The 23,754-nt window shown below is 29.5% G+C and overlaps 1 protein-coding gene across 1 annotated transcript in view; it reads left to right on the top strand.

The window, feature by feature from the left end:
• Positions 1-23,754, top strand: part of LOC145755675 (uncharacterized) — a 64,433-nt gene that overhangs the window by 10,635 nt on the left and 30,044 nt on the right. Inside the window, exons 38-127 of the mRNA XM_082571927.1 lie at positions 55-224; positions 298-430; positions 507-605; positions 771-937; positions 1,041-1,179; positions 1,377-1,472; positions 1,560-1,726; positions 1,825-1,957; positions 2,041-2,139; positions 2,228-2,394; positions 2,496-2,634; positions 2,718-2,822; positions 2,884-3,053; positions 3,135-3,283; positions 3,539-3,701; positions 3,781-3,919; positions 4,100-4,201; positions 4,285-4,454; positions 4,539-4,671; positions 4,850-4,948; positions 5,053-5,219; positions 5,320-5,458; positions 5,693-5,794; positions 5,877-6,046; positions 6,133-6,265; positions 6,438-6,536; positions 6,632-6,798; positions 6,896-7,034; positions 7,184-7,285; positions 7,370-7,539; positions 7,624-7,756; positions 7,931-8,029; positions 8,113-8,279; positions 8,377-8,515; positions 8,732-8,833; positions 8,917-9,086; positions 9,160-9,292; positions 9,369-9,467; positions 9,633-9,799; positions 9,903-10,041; positions 10,239-10,334; positions 10,422-10,588; positions 10,688-10,847; positions 10,904-11,002; positions 11,091-11,257; positions 11,359-11,497; positions 11,581-11,685; positions 11,747-11,916; positions 11,998-12,130; positions 12,398-12,564; positions 12,643-12,781; positions 12,962-13,063; positions 13,147-13,316; positions 13,401-13,533; positions 13,706-13,804; positions 13,900-14,066; positions 14,163-14,301; positions 14,451-14,552; positions 14,637-14,806; positions 14,891-15,023; positions 15,195-15,293; positions 15,389-15,555; positions 15,653-15,791; positions 15,852-15,953; positions 16,027-16,196; positions 16,281-16,413; positions 16,498-16,596; positions 16,726-16,892; positions 16,997-17,135; positions 18,080-18,246; positions 18,358-18,496; positions 18,690-18,770; positions 18,843-19,009; positions 19,086-19,176; positions 19,777-19,830; positions 20,006-20,098; positions 20,171-20,337; positions 20,414-20,552; positions 20,630-20,689; positions 20,781-20,944; positions 21,014-21,158; positions 21,334-21,426; positions 21,499-21,665; positions 21,742-21,880; positions 21,958-22,017; positions 22,109-22,272; positions 22,342-22,486; positions 22,662-22,754; positions 22,827-22,993; positions 23,070-23,160. Of these exons, the coding sequence (XP_082428053.1) occupies positions 55-224; positions 298-430; positions 507-605; positions 771-937; positions 1,041-1,179; positions 1,377-1,472; positions 1,560-1,726; positions 1,825-1,957; positions 2,041-2,139; positions 2,228-2,394; positions 2,496-2,634; positions 2,718-2,822; positions 2,884-3,053; positions 3,135-3,283; positions 3,539-3,701; positions 3,781-3,919; positions 4,100-4,201; positions 4,285-4,454; positions 4,539-4,671; positions 4,850-4,948; positions 5,053-5,219; positions 5,320-5,458; positions 5,693-5,794; positions 5,877-6,046; positions 6,133-6,265; positions 6,438-6,536; positions 6,632-6,798; positions 6,896-7,034; positions 7,184-7,285; positions 7,370-7,539; positions 7,624-7,756; positions 7,931-8,029; positions 8,113-8,279; positions 8,377-8,515; positions 8,732-8,833; positions 8,917-9,086; positions 9,160-9,292; positions 9,369-9,467; positions 9,633-9,799; positions 9,903-10,041; positions 10,239-10,334; positions 10,422-10,588; positions 10,688-10,847; positions 10,904-11,002; positions 11,091-11,257; positions 11,359-11,497; positions 11,581-11,685; positions 11,747-11,916; positions 11,998-12,130; positions 12,398-12,564; positions 12,643-12,781; positions 12,962-13,063; positions 13,147-13,316; positions 13,401-13,533; positions 13,706-13,804; positions 13,900-14,066; positions 14,163-14,301; positions 14,451-14,552; positions 14,637-14,806; positions 14,891-15,023; positions 15,195-15,293; positions 15,389-15,555; positions 15,653-15,791; positions 15,852-15,953; positions 16,027-16,196; positions 16,281-16,413; positions 16,498-16,596; positions 16,726-16,892; positions 16,997-17,135; positions 18,080-18,246; positions 18,358-18,496; positions 18,690-18,770; positions 18,843-19,009; positions 19,086-19,176; positions 19,777-19,830; positions 20,006-20,098; positions 20,171-20,337; positions 20,414-20,552; positions 20,630-20,689; positions 20,781-20,944; positions 21,014-21,158; positions 21,334-21,426; positions 21,499-21,665; positions 21,742-21,880; positions 21,958-22,017; positions 22,109-22,272; positions 22,342-22,486; positions 22,662-22,754; positions 22,827-22,993; positions 23,070-23,160 (12,033 nt within the window). The remainder of the gene's footprint in view (positions 1-54; positions 225-297; positions 431-506; positions 606-770; positions 938-1,040; positions 1,180-1,376; positions 1,473-1,559; positions 1,727-1,824; positions 1,958-2,040; positions 2,140-2,227; positions 2,395-2,495; positions 2,635-2,717; positions 2,823-2,883; positions 3,054-3,134; positions 3,284-3,538; positions 3,702-3,780; positions 3,920-4,099; positions 4,202-4,284; positions 4,455-4,538; positions 4,672-4,849; positions 4,949-5,052; positions 5,220-5,319; positions 5,459-5,692; positions 5,795-5,876; positions 6,047-6,132; positions 6,266-6,437; positions 6,537-6,631; positions 6,799-6,895; positions 7,035-7,183; positions 7,286-7,369; positions 7,540-7,623; positions 7,757-7,930; positions 8,030-8,112; positions 8,280-8,376; positions 8,516-8,731; positions 8,834-8,916; positions 9,087-9,159; positions 9,293-9,368; positions 9,468-9,632; positions 9,800-9,902; positions 10,042-10,238; positions 10,335-10,421; positions 10,589-10,687; positions 10,848-10,903; positions 11,003-11,090; positions 11,258-11,358; positions 11,498-11,580; positions 11,686-11,746; positions 11,917-11,997; positions 12,131-12,397; positions 12,565-12,642; positions 12,782-12,961; positions 13,064-13,146; positions 13,317-13,400; positions 13,534-13,705; positions 13,805-13,899; positions 14,067-14,162; positions 14,302-14,450; positions 14,553-14,636; positions 14,807-14,890; positions 15,024-15,194; positions 15,294-15,388; positions 15,556-15,652; positions 15,792-15,851; positions 15,954-16,026; positions 16,197-16,280; positions 16,414-16,497; positions 16,597-16,725; positions 16,893-16,996; positions 17,136-18,079; positions 18,247-18,357; positions 18,497-18,689; positions 18,771-18,842; positions 19,010-19,085; positions 19,177-19,776; positions 19,831-20,005; positions 20,099-20,170; positions 20,338-20,413; positions 20,553-20,629; positions 20,690-20,780; positions 20,945-21,013; positions 21,159-21,333; positions 21,427-21,498; positions 21,666-21,741; positions 21,881-21,957; positions 22,018-22,108; positions 22,273-22,341; positions 22,487-22,661; positions 22,755-22,826; positions 22,994-23,069; positions 23,161-23,754) is intronic.

The following is a 23,754-nucleotide window of genomic DNA, read 5'->3' as shown; positions in this document are numbered from 1 at the left end:
TTGCCAGGCTCGATCTTTTATCAATTTATTAAATTTCAAATTGTTTTTTTATAGTAACTTACACTAATTTGGGTTGTTGGAAAGACAAAACAACTCCAAGGGCAATTCCAACATTGGAATCAGCAAACTATTTATTAACTGGAGGTTACACAACAAGAACTGATGCAATTATTAAATGTGCAGCAGTTGCTTATTTGAAAAATTACACAACATTTGCAGTTCAAGTAATTATATTCTATTTGGGTTGTAGCACATTTACTATACTTATTTAAATGTAAAACACATGATGGTTCTTAGGCTGGAGGTTGGTGTGCTGGTTCTGCAGATGGACTTTCTACTTATAAGAAATATGGAGGTTCCACTGCTTGTTTAGAAAACGGAAAAGGAGGTGCTCTAGCTAACAGAGTTTATCAAATTCTAAGTGGAACAGGTAATTTTGCATTCATTTTAACATCGTGTGTGTTTTGATGTAAACACTCAATTTATGTTTAATTTATATTTTGCAGGTCGCCCAAAAAGTTTTATATCCAGGCAACTAAATGTAACTGTGAATGGAACGAATTATATTACAAGTGATGGTGATGCTAGACCTATCACTATTCATGGTACCAATACATTAAATAAAACAATTTTAATTAAACAAACCCTTTCAAAAACAATGCTTATTAATTAATAATCAAAGCTTCAAATAGTTGTATTAGGTCTTTTGTCAAAAATACTTTTTTGCATGATTTTCGATATTTAAATTTTGTTTTATTCACGTTTTTAAGTTGTGTATTCTAATCTTGGATGTTGGAGAGATACTTCTACTAGAGCTATTTCTACTTTGGAGGGCAAAAACTCTATTTTAAATGGAGGTTACAGCAATCGCAAAAAAGCTGTATTAAAATGTGCTGTTCTGGCTTATTCCCTTGGATATTCTGTGTTTGCTATTCAAGTACCTTCTATTTTATTACTAGTGTTTTTTTTATATTATTTTGTTTTTAAAAATTAACTTTTAATTTTTGGTGAATAGCCTTTTAAAAGATTTTTATTTTCAGAATGGTGGTAGGTGTGCCAGCTCTGCAACAGCACAAGACACTTATTCTAAATATGGTCCTTCAACAGCTTGCACAAAAACTGGCAAAGGAGGTCCCTGGGCAAACAGGGTGTATGAAATTCACAGTGGTTACAGATCAGGTGAAAATTTTTAACTGATATTTATTTAAAAATTGTAATAAGTTTATACTGTTAAAACATGAATTCTTGGGTTTGATCCTTCACTTTTTTTCCGTCTTTGAATAAAACTCATTTGTGCCTAAGACATGTAGTCAAACTTTTCACAATAAGAATACAATAATGTAAAAAAGAATAATGACATGTTGTTTTTTTATTAGATCTTGAAATTTTACCTATAACCAGCAGTATTAGTGTTACATTTGACAGTGATTTTGTAACAAACACTGGTGACACCAATAGTAGACCAATAACAGGTAAAAATCACTTTGTTTAGCGTATTTCAATTTTATAGCTGTATGCTCGTAATTTAAATTTATTTGTAAATGTAAAATTTCTTACAGTAACTTACTCTGATATTGGTTGTTGGAAAGACCAAATTCCAAGGGCAATTCCAACATTGGAATCAGAAACATATTTGTTAACTGGAGGTTACACAACAAGAACTGATGCGATTACTAAATGTGCAGCAGTTGCATATTTAAGAAAATTCCCTGCTTTTGCAGTTCAAGTAAAACTTCTTTAAATTTGTTAATTGTTTTTATTTTTTTTCTTCTTATAAGGAAAACATTGTTTTAATTTTTCTTAAATGGTTTATTTTTTTTTTAGGCTGGAGGTTGGTGTGCTGGTTCTGTCAACGCACTTTCAACTTATAAGAAATATGGAGGTTCAAGTGCTTGCGTTGGAAATGGAAAAGGGGGTCCTCTAGCTAATAAAGTTTATCAAATTATTACTGGAGAAGGTTGGAAATTTAATTGGATTGAATATTGTTAGGTGCGCTTAAAGCATATTGGGAACTTTATTTGGAGTTATTATTATTTTTAGGTCGATCAGAATCTAAGACAACACAAGGTATAGATGTTACAGTGAATGGAACAAAACATATTACTGATGCAGGATTTACTACATCCCAAACAATGAAAGGTAAGATTTAGTTTTTAAACTAGTTGATCTGTGTTCCTGTTTGGTTTTTCAAATCTTGGAAATGCTATTAAAAAATGTTGTGTTTTAGTAACATATACAAACATGGGTTGCTGGAGAGATACTGCTAACAGAGCTATTCCTACAATGGAAGGATCTAGTTACTTATTGAATGGTGTATACACAACACGAACACAAGCTATTATAAAATGTGCTGCACTTGCTTACTCTCGTGGTTATACTGTATTTGCAATACAGGTAAATTATTGTTAATATTGTTACATTAATATATAAGTTTTTAAAAGTTTTTTTTTAAATTAGATGGATATTTTATTATAAATTATATTTATATCATTTAGGCTGGTGGTTGGTGTGCCAGTTCTGCAACAGCACTGGATACTTACAACAAATGGGGAGGTTCAATTGCTTGCAAGAATAATGGAAAAGGAGGTCCTTACGCTAACAGAGTTTACAGAATTATTAGTGGATCGTTAACAGGTATGTAATGCGCATCAAAAAACTTGCTGAATTACAAATGTATATTTTAATATTTTACAAAATTCTTATAAATTGTTATTTAGATGAACAATATGATGCTGTAGTATTAGCTGGTGACATTGACGTTTCGTTTAACAGTAAACTTTTAGTAACAAATACTGGCCAAGTAAACAGCTCATCTATATCAGGTAAAAAACTAATTAAAACTTAAACTGAATAATTAATTTATCATCAAATCTATATTTTTAGTGAAGTACACTAATCTGGGTTGTTGGAAAGACAAAACAACTCTAAGGGCAATTCCAACATTGGAATCAGAAACATATTTGTTAACTGGAGGTTACACAACAAGAACTGATGCAATTATTAAGTGTGCAGCTGTTGCTTACTTACGAAATTTTACTACTTTTGCTGTGCAGGTACTGTTATTTTATTAAATGTTTTATTTTTTATCCAATACTACTAATAGAATTAATTAATTTTAAAATAATGCTTTTTAGGCTGGAGGTTGGTGTGCTGGTTCTTTCAATGCACTTTCAACTTATAAAAAATACGGAGGTTCGAGTGCTTGTGCTGCAAATGGAAAAGGAGGTCCTCTAGCTAATCAAGTTTATCAAATTCTAAGTGGAACTGGTAAAATATTTTTGCATCATATTCAACTTCTGAGAACTTTAAAACACGCTTAATTCTTTTGCAAAACATTTTTAAAGTTAAACAAAATTTTACTTTTTTTTAGGTCGCCCAGATAGTGAAATTACTAAAGATATAAATGTAACAGTAAATGGAACTGATTATCTGACAAATTTTGGATACACTACACCTCAAACTATTCAAAGTATAGCATTTAAAAAAAATTATTTTAGCCTTAAATTTCCTGTTATTACAAAACATTTTGTGTAGTTACATTTGATAACATGGGTTGCTGGAGAGATACTGGCAACAGAGCTATTCCTACAATGGAAGGATCTAGTTACTTATTACAAGTTGGTTACACCACTCGTAAACAGGCTATTCGAAAGTGTGCAGCTTTGGCTTATTCTCGTGGATATACTGTATTTGCAATACAAGTAAAATTGCTGTTTTAGTAGTAATATATATTTTTTCAAATAGACTTTTTTTATTAATATTGTTTTTTCTATTTTTTAGGCTGGTGGTTGGTGTGCCAGTTCTGCAACAGCACTGAACACATACAATAAATGGGGTCCTTCAATTGCTTGCAAAAATAATGGAAAAGGAGGTCCTTGGGCTAACAGAGTATACAGAATTATCAGTGGAACCAAAACAGGTTATTACTAATGATACTTTTATATTTTTGTAGTTTTATCAATTTATCCTTTTTATTGATAGTTGAATTTTTTTATAAAATTACAGTGTGGTTGGCTATGTATTTTTTGTAAAATCTTGAAGAAAGTTCATGTTTAATTTAATTGTAAATTTTTTCTAACTTGTTTTTATTGTTTCTAAGATCTTGAGAATGTACCAAAAACCGGTAATATAAACGTCTCCTTTAATGCTATTAATTTTGTTATGAACACTGGAAGTGGTATTAGAGATGAACCAATTTCAGGTAGTTAGGAGTAGATGACAAATTAAAATATGCTAAGCTTAAACTTTTATTAAAAGTTTAAAATTTAAACTATTTTTTTAAAGTTACATACACTAATTTGGGTTGTTGGAAAGACAAAACAACTCCAAGGGCAATCGCAACATTGGAATCAGCAAATTATTTATTAACTGGAGGTTACACAACAAGAACTGATGCAATTATCAAATGTGCAGCAGTTGCATACTTAAGAAACTACACAGCATTTGCAGTTCAAGTATTTATATTATATTTAAGTTGTATTATAATTGACACAAGTCCTGTAACTCATTTTTATTTAGTTTTATTGTTTTGCTTATAGGCTGGAGGTTGGTGTGCTGGTTCTATTGATGGACTTTCAACTTATAAGAAATATAAAGGTTCGACTGCTTGTTTAGAAAATGGAAAAGGAGGTCCTCTGGCAAATCAAGTTTATCAAATTCTAAGTGGAACTGGTAAAACAATATATAATTTATAAAAACGAATTCTAACTTTTTAAAAAGCGGTTCATAGCTTGTGCCTAAATCATTTTAGATTTTTTTACTTTATTTTACATGTGCAAAATTTTAATTTTTTTTTCTTGATAAAAATTAAAAGAGTTATTTAAAGAATTTGTTATTATACTTTTTTTAGGTCGCCCAGATAGTGAAATAACTAAAGATATAAATGTAACAGTAAATGGAACTGATTATCTGACAAATTTTGGATACACTACACCTCAAACTATTCAAGGTATATTAAATTTGCTGTTTTAAACAATTCTTTATATCTATTCTAAACTTTTTTAAATTTGTTTCAATTTTAATGTTTAATTTATTTGTTTTTTTGTGTTTTAGTTACATTTGATAACATGGGTTGCTGGAGAGATTCTGGCAACAGAGCTATTCCTACAATGGAAGGATCTAGTTATTTGTTAAATGGTGCATTTGCAACAAGGAAACAGGCCATTAGAAAATGTGCAGCTTTAGCTTACTCTCGTGGTTATACTGTATTTGCATTACAGGTTAATACGATTAAATTATATAGTTTTTGTAAACAACAAATACAACATTCTGAAAGCTATTTATTATGTTACATATAACTATTTTTGTTAATTTTATAAGGATGGTGGTTGGTGTGCCAGTTCTGCAACAGCACTTGAAACTTTTAACAAATATGGAATTTCAGCTGCATGTAAAAAGAATGGAAAAGGAGGTCCTTGGGCAAATAGAGTTTACAAAATTATAAGTGGATCAAAAGCAGGTTATTGATAATAATACCTTTGTACATTCGTTATAATTGCATTCTATAATTTTTAAAACAATATATAAACAAAAATAAAAATTAACTTTTTCAAAAAAATTATAAAAATTAACTTTTTTAAAAAATTATAAAAAAATATCGCTTGCTAATCTGTTGACTATGTTTTTTGCTAAAATCTTAAACAATGTTTTTATTTATAGTGTATATTTCACAACCTATATTTCTTATTTCTAGATCTTAATAATTTACCAACAACTGGTAATATAAACGTCTCCTTTAATGCTATTAATTTTGTTATGAACACTGGAAGTGATCTAAGAGATGAACCAATTTCAGGTAGTTAGGAGTAGATGACAAATTAAAATTTGCTAGGGTAAAATTTTATTATGTGTTTAAATTTTAAACTAATTTTCTACAGTAACATACACTAATTTGGGTTGTTGGAAAGACCAAACTACCCCAAGGGCAATCGCAACATTGGAATCAGCAAATTATTTATTAACTGGAGGTTACACAACAAGAACTGATGCAGTTATTAAATGTGCAGCAGTTGCTTATTTGAGAAATTACACAGTATTTGCAGTTCAAGTAAATATATTCTATATTAAAGTTGTATTATAATTGACACAAGTCTTGTAACTTATTTTTATTTAGTTTTATTGTTTTGCTTATAGGCTGGAGGTTGGTGTGCTGGTTCTATTGACGGACTTTCTACTTATAAGAAATATGGAGGTTCCACTGCTTGTTTAGAAAATGGAAAAGGAGGTGCTCTAGCTAACAGAGTTTACCAAATTCTAAGTGGAACTGGTAAGAAATATGAAATTAACAACAAATAATACGAGTTTTTTAAAAGAGTAACTTTTTGGCCACATTTAAAATATTTTAATTTGTTGAAATTATATTACATGTGCCTAAATTTATATTCTTCTTTTATCTGAAAAAATATTTAAAAAAATTCTTTTTTTTTAAATTAATTTAGGTCGCCCAGATAGTAAAATTACCAAAGATATAAATGTAACGGTAAATGGAACTGATTATGTAACCAATTTAGGGGACACTACACCTCAAACTATTCAAGGTAAGTTTTATTGGCTATTATATTTTCCATGTCTAACTTTAACTTTTTTAAATTAGTTTTCAGATTCATTTTAATGTTTTTTATATTTGATTAAGTTACTTATGAGAACATGGGTTGCTGGAGAGATACTGGCAACAGAGCTATTCCTACAATGGAAGGATCGAGTTACTTATTGAATGGTGCATACACAACACGAACACAGGCCATAACAAAATGTGCTGCACTTGCTTACTCTCGTGGTTATACTGTATTTGCATTACAGGTAAATGTAATTTGTTTTTACAATTATTCTGTCAACAAATATTAAATTTTTTGAAGGTTTTTTAATATAATACATACAACATTTTTAATTTAATCAGAATGGTGGTTGGTGTGCCAGTTCTGCAACTGCACTTGAAACTTTTAACAAATATGGAATTTCAGCTGCATGTAAAAAGAATGGAAAAGGAGGTCCTTGGGCAAATAGAGTTTACAAAATTAGTAGTGGTTTAAAAACAGGTGATTTAAAATAAAACTTTCAAACATTTGTTATATTTTTAAAATATAGTTTGCTAATCTGTTGGCTATGTCTTTTCGCAAAATCTTAACCAAAGTATTTATTTTTTATCTATAGTGTATATTTTACAACCTATATTTCTTATTTCTAGATCTTAATAATTTACCAACAACTGGTAATATAAACGTCTCTTTTAATGCTATTAATTTTGTTATCAACACTGGAAGTGATCTTAGAGATGAGCCAATTTCAGGTAGTTAGGAGTAGATGACAAATTAAAATTTGCTAAAGTAAACATTTTGTCAGTTTGTTTAAATTTTCAACTATATTTCTACAGTAACATACACTAATTTGGGTTGTTGGAAAGACCAAACTACTCCAAGGGCAATCGCAACATTGGAATCAGCAAATTATTTATTAACTGGAGGTTACACAACAAGAACTGATGCAATTATTAAATGTGCAGCAGTTGCTTATTTAAAAAATTACACAGCATTTGCAGTTCAAGTAATTATATTATATTATATTTGTATTATAATTGACACAAGTCTTGTTACGTATTTCCATTTAGTTTTAATATTTTGCTTATAGGCTGGAGGTTGGTGTGCTGGTTCTATTGACGGACTTTCTACTTATAAGAAATATGGAGGTTCGACTGCTTGTTTAGAAAATGGAAAAGGAGGTGCTCTAGCTAACAGAGTTTATCAAATTTTAAGTGGAACTGGTAAGAAATATATAATTAACAACAAATAATTCGATTTTTTAAAAAAAGTAACTATTCAGTCACATTTGAAATATTTTAATTAGTTAAAATTATTTTACATGTGCCTTAATTTAATTTTTTTTTCTGAATAACTTTTTAAAAAAATACTTAAATATTTAATTTAAATTGCTTTAGGTCGCCCAGATAGTGAAATTACTAAAGATATAAATGTAACAGTAAATGGAACTGATTATCTGACAAATTTTGGATACACTACACCTCAAACTATTCAAGGTATGTCACATTGGCTATTGTATTTTCCATGTCTTATTTTAATAATTTTAAAATTTTCTTATCGGTTTTTATAATTGATTTAGTTACTTATGAGAACATTGGTTGCTGGAGAGATACTGGCAACAGAGCTATTCCTACAATGGAAGGATCGAGTTACTTATTGAATGGTGCATACACAACACGAACACAGGCCATAACAAAATGTGCTGCACTTGCTTACTCTCGTGGTTATACTGTTTTTGCATTACAGGTAAATGTAATTTGTTTTTACAATTATTTTGTCAACAAATATTAAATTTTTTAAAGGTTATTAAATATATTACATACAACATTTTTAATTTAATCAGAATGGTGGTTGGTGTGCCAGTTCTGCAACAGCACTTGAAACTTTTAACAAATATGGAATTTCAGCTGCATGTAAAAATAATGGAAAAGGAGGTCCTTGGGCAAATAGAGTTTACAAAATTATAAGTGGATCAAAATCAGGTTGTTGTTGTTGATAATTCTTTCAAACCTTTGTTATGTTTTTAGATTACCCTTTTTGTTAATAGTTGCACATTACATTTTCCTTTCTTTTGTATTAAGAAAATTATAGTTTAACAGTACTTTATTTTAATTTAGTGCCTTGCATTTACAAATAGTTTATATTTTATTTATTATTTGATAGTGATTATTTTATAATCAATTTTTTTTATTTTTAAGATTTTGCAAATTTACCAACAACTGGTAATATAAACGTCTCCTTTAATGCCAATGATTTTGTTATGAACACTGGAAGTGATATTAGAAATGAACCAATTTCAGGTAGTTAGGGGTTTTGTGTTAAATAATTTATGCCAGGCTCGATCTTTTATCAATTTATTAAATTTCAAATTGTTTTTTTATAGTAACTTACACTAATTTGGGTTGTTGGAAAGACAAAACAACTCCAAGGGCAATTCCAACATTGGAATCAGCAAATTATTTATTAACTGGAGGTTACACAACAAGAACTGATGCAGTTATGAAATGTGCAGCAGTTGCTTATTTGAAAAATTACACAACATTTGCAGTTCAAGTAATTATATTTTATTTGGGTTGTAGCACATTTACTATACTTATTTAAATGTAAAACACATGATGGTTCTTAGGCTGGAGGTTGGTGTGCTGGTTCTGCAGATGGACTTTCTACTTATAAGAAATATGGAGGTTCCACTGCTTGTTTAGAAAACGGAAAAGGAGGGGCTCTAGCTAACAGAGTTTATCAAATTCTAAGTGGAACAGGTAATTTTGCATTTATTTTAACATCGTGTGAGTTTTGATGTAAACATTCAATTTATGTTTAATTTATTTTTTGCAGGTCGCCCAAAAAGTTTTATATCCAGGCAACTAAATGTAACTGTGAATGGAACAAATTATATTACAAGTGATGGTGATGCCAGACCTATCACTATTCATGGTACCAATACATTAAATAAAACAATTTTAATTAAACAAAGACTTTTAAAAACAATGCTTATTAATTAATAATCGTAGCTTCAAATAGTAGTATTAGGTCTTTTGTCAAAAATACCTTTTTGCATGATTTTAGATATTTAAATTTTGTTTTATTCACGTTTTTAAGTTGTGTATTCTAATCTTGGATGTTGGAGAGATACTTCTACTAGAGCTATTTCAACTTTGGAGGGCAAAAACTCTATTTTAAATGGAGGTTACAGCAATCGCAAAAAAGCTGTATTAAAATGTGCTGTTCTGGCTTATTCCCTTGGATATTCTGTGTTTGCTATTCAAGTACCTTCTATTTTATTACTAGTGTTTTTTTTATATTATTTTGTTTTTAAAAATTAACTTTTAATTTTTGGTGAATAGCCTTTTAAAAGATTTTTATTTTCAGAATGGTGGTTGGTGTGCCAGCTCTGCAACAGCACAAGACACTTATTCTAAATATGGTCCTTCAACAGCTTGCACAAAAACTGGCAAAGGAGGTCCCTGGGCAAACAGGGTGTATGAAATTCACAGTGGTTACAGATCAGGTGAAAATTTTTAACTGATATTTATTTAAAAATTGTAATAAGTTTATACTGTTAAAACATGAATTCTTGGGTTTGATCCTTCACTTTTTTTCCGTCTTTGAATAAAACTCATTTGTGCCTAAGACATGTAGTCAAACTTTTCACAATAAGAATACAATAATGTAAAAAAGAATAATGACATGTTGTTTTTTTATTAGATCTTGAAATTTTACCTATAACCAGCAGTATTAGTGTTACATTTGACAGTGATTTTGTAACAAACACTGGTGACACCAATAGTAGACCAATAACAGGTAAAAATCATTTTGTTTAGCGTATTTCAATTTTATAGCTGTATGCTCGTAATTTAAATTTATTTGTAAATGTAAAATTTCTTACAGTAACTTACTCTGATATTGGTTGTTGGAAAGACCAAATTCCAAGGGCAATTCCAACATTGGAATCAGAAACATATTTGTTAACTGGAGGTTACACAACAAGAACTGATGCGATTACTAAATGTGCAGCAGTTGCATATTTAAGAAAATTCCCTGCTTTTGCAGTTCAAGTAAAACTTCTTTAAATTTGTTAATTGTTTTTATTTTTTTTTCTTCTTATAAGGAAAACATTGTTTTAATTTTTCTTAAATGGTTTATTTTTTTTTTAGGCTGGAGGTTGGTGTGCTGGTTCTTTTAACGCACTTTCAACTTATAAGAAATATGGACCTTCCAGTGCTTGCGTTGGAAATGGAAAAGGGGGTCCTCTAGCTAATAAAGTTTATCAAATTATTACTGGAGAAGGTTGGAAATTTAATTGGATTGAATATTGTTAGGTGCGCTTAAAGCATATTGGGAACTTTAATTAGAGTTATTATTATTTTTAGGTCGATCAGAATATAAGACAACTAAAGGTATAGATGTTACAGTGAATGGAACAAAACATATTACTGATGCAGGATTTACTACATCCCAAACAATGAAAGGTAAGATTTAGTTTTTAAACTAGTTGATCTGTGTTCCTGTTTGGTTTTTCAAATCTTGGAAATGCTATTAAAAAATGTTGTATTTTAGTAACATATACAAACATGGGTTGCTGGAGAGATACTGCTAACAGAGCTATTCCTACAATGGAAGGATCTAGTTACTTATTGAATGGTGTATACACAACACGAAAACAGGCTATTATAAAATGTGCTGCACTTGCTTACTCTCGTGGTTATACTGTATTTGCAATACAGGTAAATTATTGTTAATATTGTTAAATTAATATATTAGTTTTTAAAAGTTTTTTTTTAAATTAGATGGATATTTTATTATAAATTATATTGATATATTTTAGGCTGGTGGTTGGTGTGCCAGTTCTGTAACAGCACTGGATACTTACAACAAATGGGGAGGTTCAATTGCTTGCAAGAATAATGGAAAAGGAGGTCCTTACGCTAACAGAGTTTACAGAATTATTAGTGGATCATTAACAGGTATGTAATGCGCATCAAAAAACTTTCTGAATTACAAATGTATATTTTAATATTTTACAAAATTCTTATAAATTGTTATTTAGATGAACAATATGATGCTGTAGTATTAGCTGGTGACATTGACGTTTCGTTTAACAGTAAACTTTTAGTAACAAATACTGGCCAAGTAAACAGCTCATCTATATCAGGTAAAAAACTAATTAAAACTTAAATTAAATAATTAATTTATCACCAAATGTAAATTTTTAGTGAAGTACACTAATCTGGGTTGTTGGAAAGACAAAACAACTCCAAGGGCAATTCCAACATTGGAATCAGAAACATATTTGTTAACTGGAGGTTACACAACAAGAACTAATGCAATTATTAAGTGTGCAGCTGTTGCTTACTTACGAAATTTTACTACTTTTGCTGTGCAGGTACTGTTATTTTATTAAATGTTTAATTTTTTATCCAATACTACTAATAGAATTAATTAATTTAAAAATAATGCTTTTTAGGCTGGAGGTTGGTGTGCTGGTTCTTTCAATGCACTTTCAACTTATAAAAAATACGGAGGTTCGAGTGCTTGTGCTGCAAATGGAAAAGGAGGTCCTCTAGCTAATCAAGTTTATCAAATTCTAAGTGGAACTGGTAAAATATTTTTGCATCATATTCAACTTCTGAGAACTTTAAAACACGCTTAATTCTTTTGCAAAACATTTTTAAAGTTAAACAAAATTTTACTTTTTTTTAGGTCGCCCAGATAGTGAAATTACTAAAGATATAAATGTAACAGTTAATGCGACTGATTATCTGACAAATTTTGGATACACTACACCTCAAACTATTCAAAGTATAGCATTTAAAAAAAATTATTTTAGCCTTAAATTTCCTGTTATTACAAAACATTTTGTGTAGTTACATTTGATAACATGGGTTGCTGGAGAGATACTGGCAACAGAGCTATTCCTACAATGGAAGGATCTAGTTACTTATTACAAGTTGGATACACCACTCGTAAACAGGCTATTCGAAAGTGTGCAGCTTTGGCTTATTCTCGTGGATATACTGTATTTGCAATACAAGTAAAATTGCTGTTTTAGTAGTAATATATATTTTTTCAAATAGACTTTTTTATTAATATTGTTTTTTCTATTTTTTAGGCTGGTGGTTGGTGTGCTAGTTCTGCAACAGCACTGAACACATACAATAAATGGGGTCCTTCAATTGCTTGCAAAAATAATGGAAAAGGAGGTCCTTGGGCTAACAGAGTATACAGAATTATCAGTGGAACCAAAACAGGTTATTATTAATGATACTTTTATATTTTTGTAGTTTTATCAATTTATTCTTTTTATTTATAGTTGAATTTTTTTATAAAATTACAGTGTGGTTGGCTCTGTATTTTTTGTAAAATATTGAAGAAAGTTCAAGTTTAATTTAATTGTAAATTTTTTCTAACTTGTTTTTATTGTTTCTAAGATCTTGAGAATGTACCAACAACTGGTAATATAAACGTCTCCTTTAATGCTATTAATTTTGTTATGAACACTGGAAGTGGTATTAGAGATGAACCAATTTCAGGTAGTTAGGAGTAGATGACAAATTAAAATATGCTAAGCTAAAACTTTTATTAAATGTTTAAAATTTAAACTATTATTTTAAAGTTACATACACTAATTTGGGTTGTTGGAAAGACCAAACTACTCCAAGGGCAATTGCAACATTGGAATCAGCAAATTATTTATTAACTGGAGGTTACACAACAAGAACTGATGCAATTATTAAATGTGCAGCAGTTGCATTTTTAAGAAACTACACAGCATTTGCAGTTCAAGTATTTATATTATATTTAAGTTGTATTATAATTGACACAAGTCTTGTAACTCATTTTTATTTAGTTTTATTGTTTTGCTTATAGGCTGGAGGTTGGTGTGCTGGTTCTATTGATGGACTTTCAACTTATAAGAAATATGGAGGTTCCACTGCTTGTTTAGAAAATGGAAAAGGAGGTGCTCTAGCTAACAGAGTTTACCAAATTCTAAGTGGAACTGGTAAGAAATATAAAATAAACAACAAATAATTCGATTTTTTTAAAAGAGTAACTTTTCGGCCACATTTAAAATATTTTAATTTGTTGAAATTATATTACATGTGCCTAAATTTATAATCTTCTTTTTTCTGAAAAAATATTTTTAAAAATTCTTTTTTTTTAAATTAATTTAGGTCGCCCAGATAGTGAAATTACCAAAGATATAAATGTAACGGTGAATGGAACTGATTATGTAACCAATTTAGGGGACACTACACCTCAAACTATTCAAGGTAAGTTATATTGGCTATTATATTTTCCATGTCTAATTTTAACTTTTTTAAATTAGTTTTCGTATTCATTTTAATGTTTTTTATATTTGATTAAGTTACTTATGAGAACATGGGTTGCTGGAGAGATACTGGCAACAGAGCTATTCCTACAATGGAAGGATCGAGTTACTTATTGAATGGTGCATACACAACACGAACACAGGCCATAACAAAATGTGCTGCACTTGCTTACTCTCGTGGTTATACTGTATTTGCATTACAGGTAAATGTAATTTGTTTTAACAATTATTTTCTCAAAAATTTTGAATTTTATGAAGGTTATTAAATATATTACATACAACATTTTTAATTTAATCAGAATGGTGGTTGGTGTGCCAGTTCTGCAACTGCACTTGAAACTTTTAACAAATATGGAATTTCAGCTGCATGTAAAAAGAATGGAAAAGGAGGTCCTTGGGCAAATAGAGTTTACAAAATTATTAGTGGTTTAAAAACAGGTTATTTAAAATAATACTTTCGAACATTTGTTATATTTTTAAAATATAGTTTGCTAATCTGTTGGCTATGTCTTTTCGCAAAATCTTAACCAAAGTATTTATTTTTTATCTATAGTGTATATTTTACAACCTATATTTCTTATTTCTAGATCTTAATAATTTACCAACAACTGGTAATATAAACGTCTCATTTAATGCTATTAATTTTGTTATGAACACTGGAAGTGATCTAAGAGATGAGCCAATTTCAGGTAGTTAGGGGTTTATAACAAATTAAAATTTGCTAAAGTAAACATTTTGTCAGTTTGTTTAAATTTTCAACTATATTTCTACAGTAACATACACTAATTTGGGTTGTTGGAAAGACCAAACTACTCCAAGGGCAATCGCAACATTGGAATCAGCAAATTATTTATTAACTGGAGGTTACACAACAAGAACTGATGCAATTATTAAATGTGCAGCAGTAGCTTATTTAAAAAATTACACAGCATTTGCAGTTCAAGTAATTATATTATATTATATTTGTATTATAATTGACACAAGTCTTGTTACGTATTTCCATTTAGTTTTAATATTTTGCTTATAGGCTGGAGGTTGGTGTGCTGGTTCTATTGATGGACTTTCAACCTATAAGAAATATGGAGGTTCTACTGCTTGTTTAGAAAATGGCAAAGGAGGTGCTCTAGCTAACAGAGTTTACCAAATTCTAAGTGGAACTGGTAAGAAATATGAAATCAACAACAAATATTTCGATTTTTTTAAAAGAGCAACTTTTCGGCCACATTTAAAATATTTTAATTTGTTGAAATTATATTACATGTGCCTAAATTTATATTCTTCTTTTATCTGAAAAAATATTTTAAAAAATTCTTTTTTTTAAATTAATTCAGGTCGCCCAGATAGTAAAATTACCAAAGCTATAAATGTAACGGTGAATGGAACTGATTATGTAACCAATTTAGGGGACACTACACCTCAAACTATTCAAGGTAAGTTATATTGTCTATTATATTTTCCATGTCTAATTTTAACTTTTTTAAATTAGTTTTAATATTCATTTTGATGTTTTTTATATTTGATTAAGTTACTTATGAGAACATGGGTTGCTGGAGAGATACTGGCAACAGAGCTATTCCTACAATGGAAGGATCGAGTTACTTATTGAATGGTGCATACACAACACGAACACAGGCCATAACAAAATGTGCTGCACTTGCTTACTCTCGTGGTTATACTGTATTTGCATTACAGGTAAATGTAATTTGTTTTAACAGTTATTTTGTCAACAAATATTAAATTCTTTGAAAGCTTTTTATTATATTACATACAAAATTTTTAAATTAATCAGAATGGTGGTTGGTGTGCCAGTTCTGCAATAGCACTTGAAACTTTTAACAAATATGGAATTTCAGCTGCATGTAAAAAGAATGGAAAAGGAGGTCCTTGGGCAAATAGAGTTTACAAAATTGTTAGTGGAACAAAAACAGGTTTGATTGTTTTATCTCTAATATTGCATGGTATAATATTAAAACTGATTTCTTTTTAAGACCTTGAAAATTTACCAACAACTCGTGATATTGAAGTCTCCTTTAATGCAAGGAATTTTGTTATTAACACTGGAAGTGGTATAAGAGATGAGACAATTTCAGGTAATTCCTGTTTTTAATTTTTCATTAAATGGTTAATTGATTAGATATTAAATTTTGTGTTATTTTTCTACAGTTACATACTCTAATTTGGGTTGTTGGAAAGACAAAACAACTCCAAGGGCAATTCCAACATTGGAATCAGAAACATATTTGTTAACTGGAGGTTACACAACAAGAAAAGATGCAATCATAAAATGCGCAGCTATTGCTTACTTAAGGAACTTTACCAGTTTTGCTGTTCAAGTAATATATTTTTATTCATTGTAGTATTTTATTACCAATGTTATTAAAGTGTTAGAACATATTAAAAGTACTTTGTTTTTTAAGGCTGGAGGTTGGTGTGCTGGTTCTATTGATGGACTTTCAACTTACAAGAAATATGGAGGTTCAACTGCTTGTTTAGAAAATGGAAAAGGAGGTGCTCTAGCAAATCAAGTTTATCAAATTCTAAGTGGAACTGGTAAATTTTTACTTATTTTGGCTTCATGATTTAAAAATTTATAATTAAACATTACCAACAAATAAATCCCTTGTTTTTTTTAAGGACGTCCTGATAGTGAAATTACCAAAGATATAAATGTTACAGCAAATGGTTCAAATTATATAACTAATTTTGGAGATGCTAAACCTCAAACTGTTCAAGGTATTCAAGCAAACCTGATTTTAATATTTTTACAGATCATTTTGTTATAATTATATAATGATTTTTCTAGCAATATTTTGTTAATAATTTTATTAGACTGCGTAAGCCTTGAATTATTTTTTCCTTTAGTTACTTATGAGAACATGGGTTGTTGGAGAGATACTGGCAACAGAGCTATTCCTACAATGGAAGGATCTAGTTACTTATTGAATGGTGTATACACAACACGAACCCAAGCTATTATAAAATGTGCTGCACTTGCTTACTCTCGTGGTTATACTGTATTTGCAATACAGGTAAATTATTGTTAATGTTGTTACATTAATATATAAGTTTTTAAAAGTTTTTTTTTTTAAAGTTAGATGGATATTTAAATATAAATTATATTGTTATATTTTAGGCTGGTGGTTGGTGTGCCAGTTCTGCAACAGCACTGGATACTTACAACAAATGGGGAGGATCAATTGCTTGCAAGAATAATGGAAAAGGAGGTCCCTGGGCTAACAGAGTATATAGAATTGTTACTGGGTCACAAAAAGGTTTAATGAGTTTAAATTTTTTACTTTTTAAAGAAATATTTGATTATTGTCACCATTTAAATATTTTATTATTCAGATTTTGATTTTCCATCAATAACTGGTGATATCAATGTAACCTTTAATAAACGAGATTTGATAACAAACACTGGTCAAGTGAACAGTACTCTTATATCAGGTGAGTAGAATTTTTGTTTTATTTATTTATCATGTTTTAATATTGCATTTTTTTATATTTTATTTTTTTTTAGTAAAGTACACTAATCTGGGTTGTTGGAAAGACAAAACAACTCCAAGGGCAATTCCAACATTGGAATCAGAAACATATTTGTTAACTGGAGGTTACACATCAAGAACTGATGCAATAATTAAATGTGCAGCAGTTGCATATTTGAGAAAATTTCCTGCTTTTTCTGTTCAAGTAATAGCTTTATTGTTAAGTAAAAACTAAATCACATCTAAAATATATATATAAGCAATTTATAACTATAATTCCTATAAAATGTGTACTTGTTTTAAATTGAATTTTTTTTTCAAGGCTGGAGGTTGGTGTGCTGGTTCTATTGACGGACTTTCTACTTATAAGAAATATGGAGGTTCCACTGCTTGTTTAGAAAATGGAAAAGGAGGTGCTCTAGCTAACAGAGTTTATCAAATTATTAGTGGAACAGGTAAGAAGTTAGTTCAGTAAGTACTTTAAAATGTATTATTATTTTTAGTGTAAATTTTTTTTTTCAGTTATTAATTTGATGTAATCACTGTGAAATGCTATTTTATAGGTCGTCCAGATAGCATAATGACTAAAGAAATAAATGTAACTGTTAATGGAACAAACTTTATCACTGATGCTGCAGATGCAAAACCAAAAACTATTCAAGGTTTTTTTTAATCAGATTGACTTTAATTTGATCTTGTTTTAATATTCTCATACTAATGATTTTGTATAGTCACATATGATAACATTGGCTGCTGGAGAGATACTGGAAATCGTGCTATACCTACAATGGAAGGATCAAGTTATTTGTTGAACGGTGCATACACAACGAGAAAACAGGCTATTCTTAAGTGTGCTGCACTTACTTACTCTCGTGGTTATACTGTATTTGCTTTACAAGTAAACAACTGGTTTTATTGTTTTATTAATATATAAGTTTTTAGAAGTCTTCTTTTAGTTTTTTAAAAAGTTAGATTAATATTTTATTATAAATTATATTGGTATTTTTAGAATGGTGGTTGGTGTGCTAGTTCTGCAACAGCACTGGATACTTACAACAAATGGGGTCCTTCAATTGCTTGTAGGAATAATGGAAAAGGAGGTCCTTGGGCAAACAGAGTATATGAAATTCTTGCCGAACCAAAAATGGGTTAGATTAATATTTTTCTTAAATAAAGTTTAATTTTTAGAATTAAAAAGTGTTAGAACTGGTGAACTTAACATATATTACAAAATGCATCAATTTTTAATTTTGTCATGTTATAGTTAAGCAACTCGTTTATTTAAAACCTTAGTTATATTAATTTTACTTTTTATAAATTAAAAATTATCTATTAAACCAGATGTTGGCATTACGCTTACTGGAGATATTGAAGTTCCATTTAATTTTTCTTCTTGGCATCAAGGAAGCACAGAATGGAAATGTAATTTTTATTTATATATATTGAAGAAAAATTTAAAATATTTATGCTTTGCTAATTAAATCAAATTTTTAGTCATGTACAGTCCAATGGGTTGTTATAAAGACACAAGTAATAGAGCAGTACCTACTTTGGAAAGCGAATCTCCACTTTTAAATGGTCCTTATCAATCAAGAACTGATGCTATTCTTAAATGTGCTGCAGCAGCAAATAACAATGGTTATACGGTATTTGCAGTCCAGGTATTTAACTGTTTAAAGTCATAATGAAATGTTTCCGTTTAAAAAAGGTATATATATTTACAAACCTTAAACATAGAATGGTGGCTGGTGTGCAAGTTCCAGAAATGCTGCGTCAACCTTTGACAAATATGGTAAATCTACTTCCTGTAAACCTGATGGAAAAGGAGGTCCATGGGGCAATGCAGTTTATCAGATTCAAAATGCCACAAATATAGGTAACATATAATAATAAATTAATATTTATTTATGTGGCTTTGGTTATATTTTAAACATTTTAATGATTTAATTATAGGTGGAAGTAGAATTATTCGTGGTGGAACTAATGGCACAAATGCTTCCGATCCAATTTTAGGTAATGTTCATTTTACATAAACAAATAATGAAACTACTTTAAAATTTTGTGTTTAAAATATGTAGCATTTAATAGTTTTGTTTGTGTTTAGTTCAATATGGAAAACTGGGATGTTGGGAAGATAAGTTGGATAGAGCAATACCTAGTTTAACATATCCTTCTATAATAAATGGAAATTATGCAACCAGAAAACGAGCTTTCAAGAAATGTCTTAAAGCTGCATACTTAAGCAACTTTACAGTATTTGCTCTTCAGGTCTGTTTAAGAAAAGTGTTTGTTACTTATTGCTTTTTGTATATATTAACTCAAGTTTATTATAATTAGAATGGAGGAAACTGTCGCTCATCTGCAGATGCACAATTAACATATAAGAAATATGGACCATCTGATGCTTGCTTGCCAAATGGAAAGGGAGGTCCTTGGGGTAATGAAGTTTATCAAATATTGAATTCTTCATCATTGGCAACAGGTAAAATTTCTTTTGTTAAACGTAGGTTAGTCAAATTGTTATAACATAATTATTAATATTTATCTGATAGGTTTTTGGTAAAAAACAATTAAAGTAAATAAAACATTTTTACAATAAAAGTGCTTTTGTTTTGTGATGAATAAAACAACATATTTTGATATTTAATACTTTGAAGGTCCATCTGCTTATGTTGGTGAAGTAATAACTGGAGATATTGAAGTCCCATTTAATACATCAGCTGGAATTCCAGCAACTACAGAATGGAAACGTAATTTTAATTTATATATATTGAAGAAAAATTTAAAATATTTATGCTTTGCTAATTAAATCTAATTTTTAGTCATGTACAGTCCAATGGGTTGTTATAAAGACACACGTAATAGAGCAATACCTACTTTGGAAGGCGAATCTCCACTTTTAAATGGTCCTTATCAATCAAGAACTGATGCTATTCTTAAATGTGCTGCAGCAGCAAATAACAATGGTTATGCAGTATTTGCAGTCCAGGTATTTAACTGTTTAAAGTCATAATGAAATGTTTCTGTTTAAAAAAGGTATATATATTTACAAACCTTAAACATAGAATGGTGGCTGGTGTGCAAGTTCCAGAAATGCTGCGTCAACCTTTGACAAATATGGTAAATCTACTTCCTGTAAACCTGATGGAAAAGGAGGTCCATGGGGCAATGCAGTTTATCAGATTCAAAATGCCACAAATATAGGTAACATATAATAATAAATTAATATTTATTTATGTGGCTTTGGTTATATTTTAAACATTTTAATGATTTAATTATAGGTGGAAGTAGAATTATTCGTGGTGGAACTAATGGCACAGATGCTTCCGATCCAATTTTAGGTAATGTTCATTTTACATAAACAAATAATGAAACTACTTTAAAATCTTGTGTTTAAAATATGTAGCATTTAATAGTTTTGTTTGTGTTTAGTTCAATATGGAAAACTGGGATGTTGGGAAGATAAGTTGGATAGAGCAATACCTAGTTTAACATATCCTTCCATATTAAATGGAAATTATGCAACCAGAAAACGAGCTTTCAAGAAATGTCTTAAAGCTGCATACTTAAGCAACTTTACAGTATTTGCTCTTCAGGTCTGTTTAAGAAAAGTGTTTGTTACTTATTGCTTTTTGTATATATTAACTCAAGTTTATTAAAATTAGAATGGAGGAAACTGTCGCTCATCTGCAGATGCACAATTAACATATAAGAAATATGGACCATCTGATGCTTGCTTGCCAAATGGAAAGGGAGGTCCTTGGGGTAATGAAGTTTATCAAATATTGAATTCTTCATCATTGGCAACAGGTAAAATTTCTTTTGTTAAACGTAGGTTAGTCAAATTGTTATAACATAATTATTAATATTTATCTGATAGGTTTTTGGTAAAAAACAATTAAAGTAAATAAAACATTTTTACAATAAAAGTGCTTTTGTTTTGTGATGAATAAAACAACATATTTTGATATTTAATACTTTGAAGGTCTATCTGCTTATGTTGGTGAAGTAATAACTGGAGATATTGAAGTCCCATTTAATACATCAGCTGGAATTCCAGCAACTACAGAATGGAAACGTAATTTTAATTTATATATATTGAAGAAAAATTTAAAATATTTATGCTTTGCTAATTAAATCTAATTTTTAGTCATGTACAGTCCAATGGGTTGTTATAAAGACACACGTAATAGAGCAATACCTACTTTGGAAGGCGAATCTCCACTTTTAAATGGTCCTTATCAATCAAGAACTGATGCTATTCTTAAATGTGCTGCAGCAGCAAATAACAATGGTTATGCAGTATTTGCAGTCCAGGTATTTAACTGTTTAAAGTCATAATGAAATGTTTTCGTTTAAAAAAGGTATATATATTTACAAACCTTAAACATAGAATGGTGGCTGGTGTGCAAGTTCCAGAAATGCTGCGTCAACCTTTGACAAATATGGTAAATCTACTTCCTGTAAACCTGATGGAAAAGGAGGTCCATGGGGCAATGCAGTTTATCAGATTCAAAATGCCACAAATATAGGTAACATATAATAATAAATTAATATTTATTTATGTGGTTTTGGTTATATTTTAAACATTTTAATGATTTAATTATAGGTGGAAGTAGAATTATTCGTGGTGGAACTAATGGCACAGATGCTTCCGATCCAATTTTAGGTAATGTTCATTTTACATAAACAAATAATGAAACTACTTTAAAATCTTGTGTTTAAAATATGTAGCATTTAATAGTTTTGTTTGTGTTTAGTTCAATATGGAAAACTGGGATGTTGGGAAGATAAGTTGGATAGAGCAATACCTAGTTTAACATATCCTTCCATATTAAATGGAAATTATGCAACCAGAAAACGAGCTTTCAAGAAATGTCTTAAAGCTGCATACTTAAGCAACTTTACAGTATTTGCTCTTCAGGTCTGTTTAAGAAAAGTGTTTGTTACTTATTGCTTTTTGTATATATTAACTCAAGTTTATTAAAATTAGAATGGAGGAAACTGTCGCTCATCTGCAGATGCACAATTAACATATAAGAAATATGGACCATCTGATGCTTGCTTGCCAAATGGAAAGGGAGGTCCTTGGGGTAATGAAGTTTATCAAATATTGAATTCTTCATCATTGGCAACAGGTAAAATTTCTTTTGTTAAACGTAGGTTAGTCAAATTGTTATAACATAATTATTAATATTTATCTGATAGGTTTTTGGTGAAAAACAATTAAAGTAAATAAAACATTTTTACTATAAAAGTGCTTTTGTTTTGTGATGAATAAAACTACATATTTTGATATTTAATACTTTGTAGGTCCATCTGCTTATGTTGGTGAAGTAATAACTGGAGATATTGAAGTCCCATTTAATACATCAGCTGGAATTCCAGCAACTACAAAATGGAAACGTAATTTTAATTTATACATATTGAAGAAATATTTAAAATATTTATGCTTTGCTAATTAAATCTAATTTTTAGTCATGTACAGTCCAATGGGTTGTTATAAAGACACACGTAATAGAGCAATACCTACTTTGGAAGGCGAATCTCCACTTTTAAATGGTCCTTATCAATCAAGAACTGATGCTATTCTTAAATGTGCTGCAGCAGCAAATAACAATGGTTATGCAGTATTTGCAGTCCAGGTATTTAACTGTTTAAAGTCATAATGAAATGTTTCCGTTTAAAAAAGGTATATATATTTACAAACCTTAAACATAGAATGGTGGCTGGTGTGCAAGTTCCAGAAATGCTGCGTCAACCTTTGACAAATATGGTAAATCTACTTCCTGTAAACCTGATGGAAAAGGAGGTCCATGGGGCAATGCAGTTTATCAGATTCAAAATGCCACAAATATAGGTAACATATAATAATAAATTAATATTTATTTATGTGGCTTTGGTTATATTTTAAACATTTTAATGATTTAATTATAGGTGGAAGTAGAATTATTCGTGGTGGAACTAATGGCACAGATGCTTTCGATCCAATTTTAGGTAATGTTCATTTTACATAAACAAATAATGAAACTACTTTAAAATCTTGTGTTTAAAATATGTAGCATTTAATAGTTTTGTTTGTGTTTAGTTCAATATGGAAAACTGGGATGTTGGGAAGATAAGTTGGATAGAGCAATACCTAGTTTAACATATCCTTCCATATTAAATGGAAATTATGCAACCAGAAAACGAGCTTTCAAGAAATGTCTTAAAGCTGCATACTTAAGCAACTTTACAGTATTTGCTCTTCAGGTCTGTTTAAGAAAAGTGTTTGTTACTTATTGCTTTTTGTATATATTAACTCAAGTTTATTAAAATTAGAATGGAGGAAACTGTCGCTCATCTGCAGATGCACAATTAACATATAAGAAATATGGACCATCTGATGCTTGCTTGCCAAATGGAA

This window comes from Corella eumyota, chromosome 6 (genome assembly GCF_963082875.1).
Source record: "Corella eumyota chromosome 6, kaCorEumy4.1, whole genome shotgun sequence".
Lineage (NCBI taxonomy): Eukaryota > Metazoa > Chordata > Ascidiacea > Phlebobranchia > Corellidae > Corella > Corella eumyota.
The sequence above is the reverse complement of the archived record's forward strand: the minus strand, read 5'-3'. Positions and strand labels throughout refer to the sequence as shown.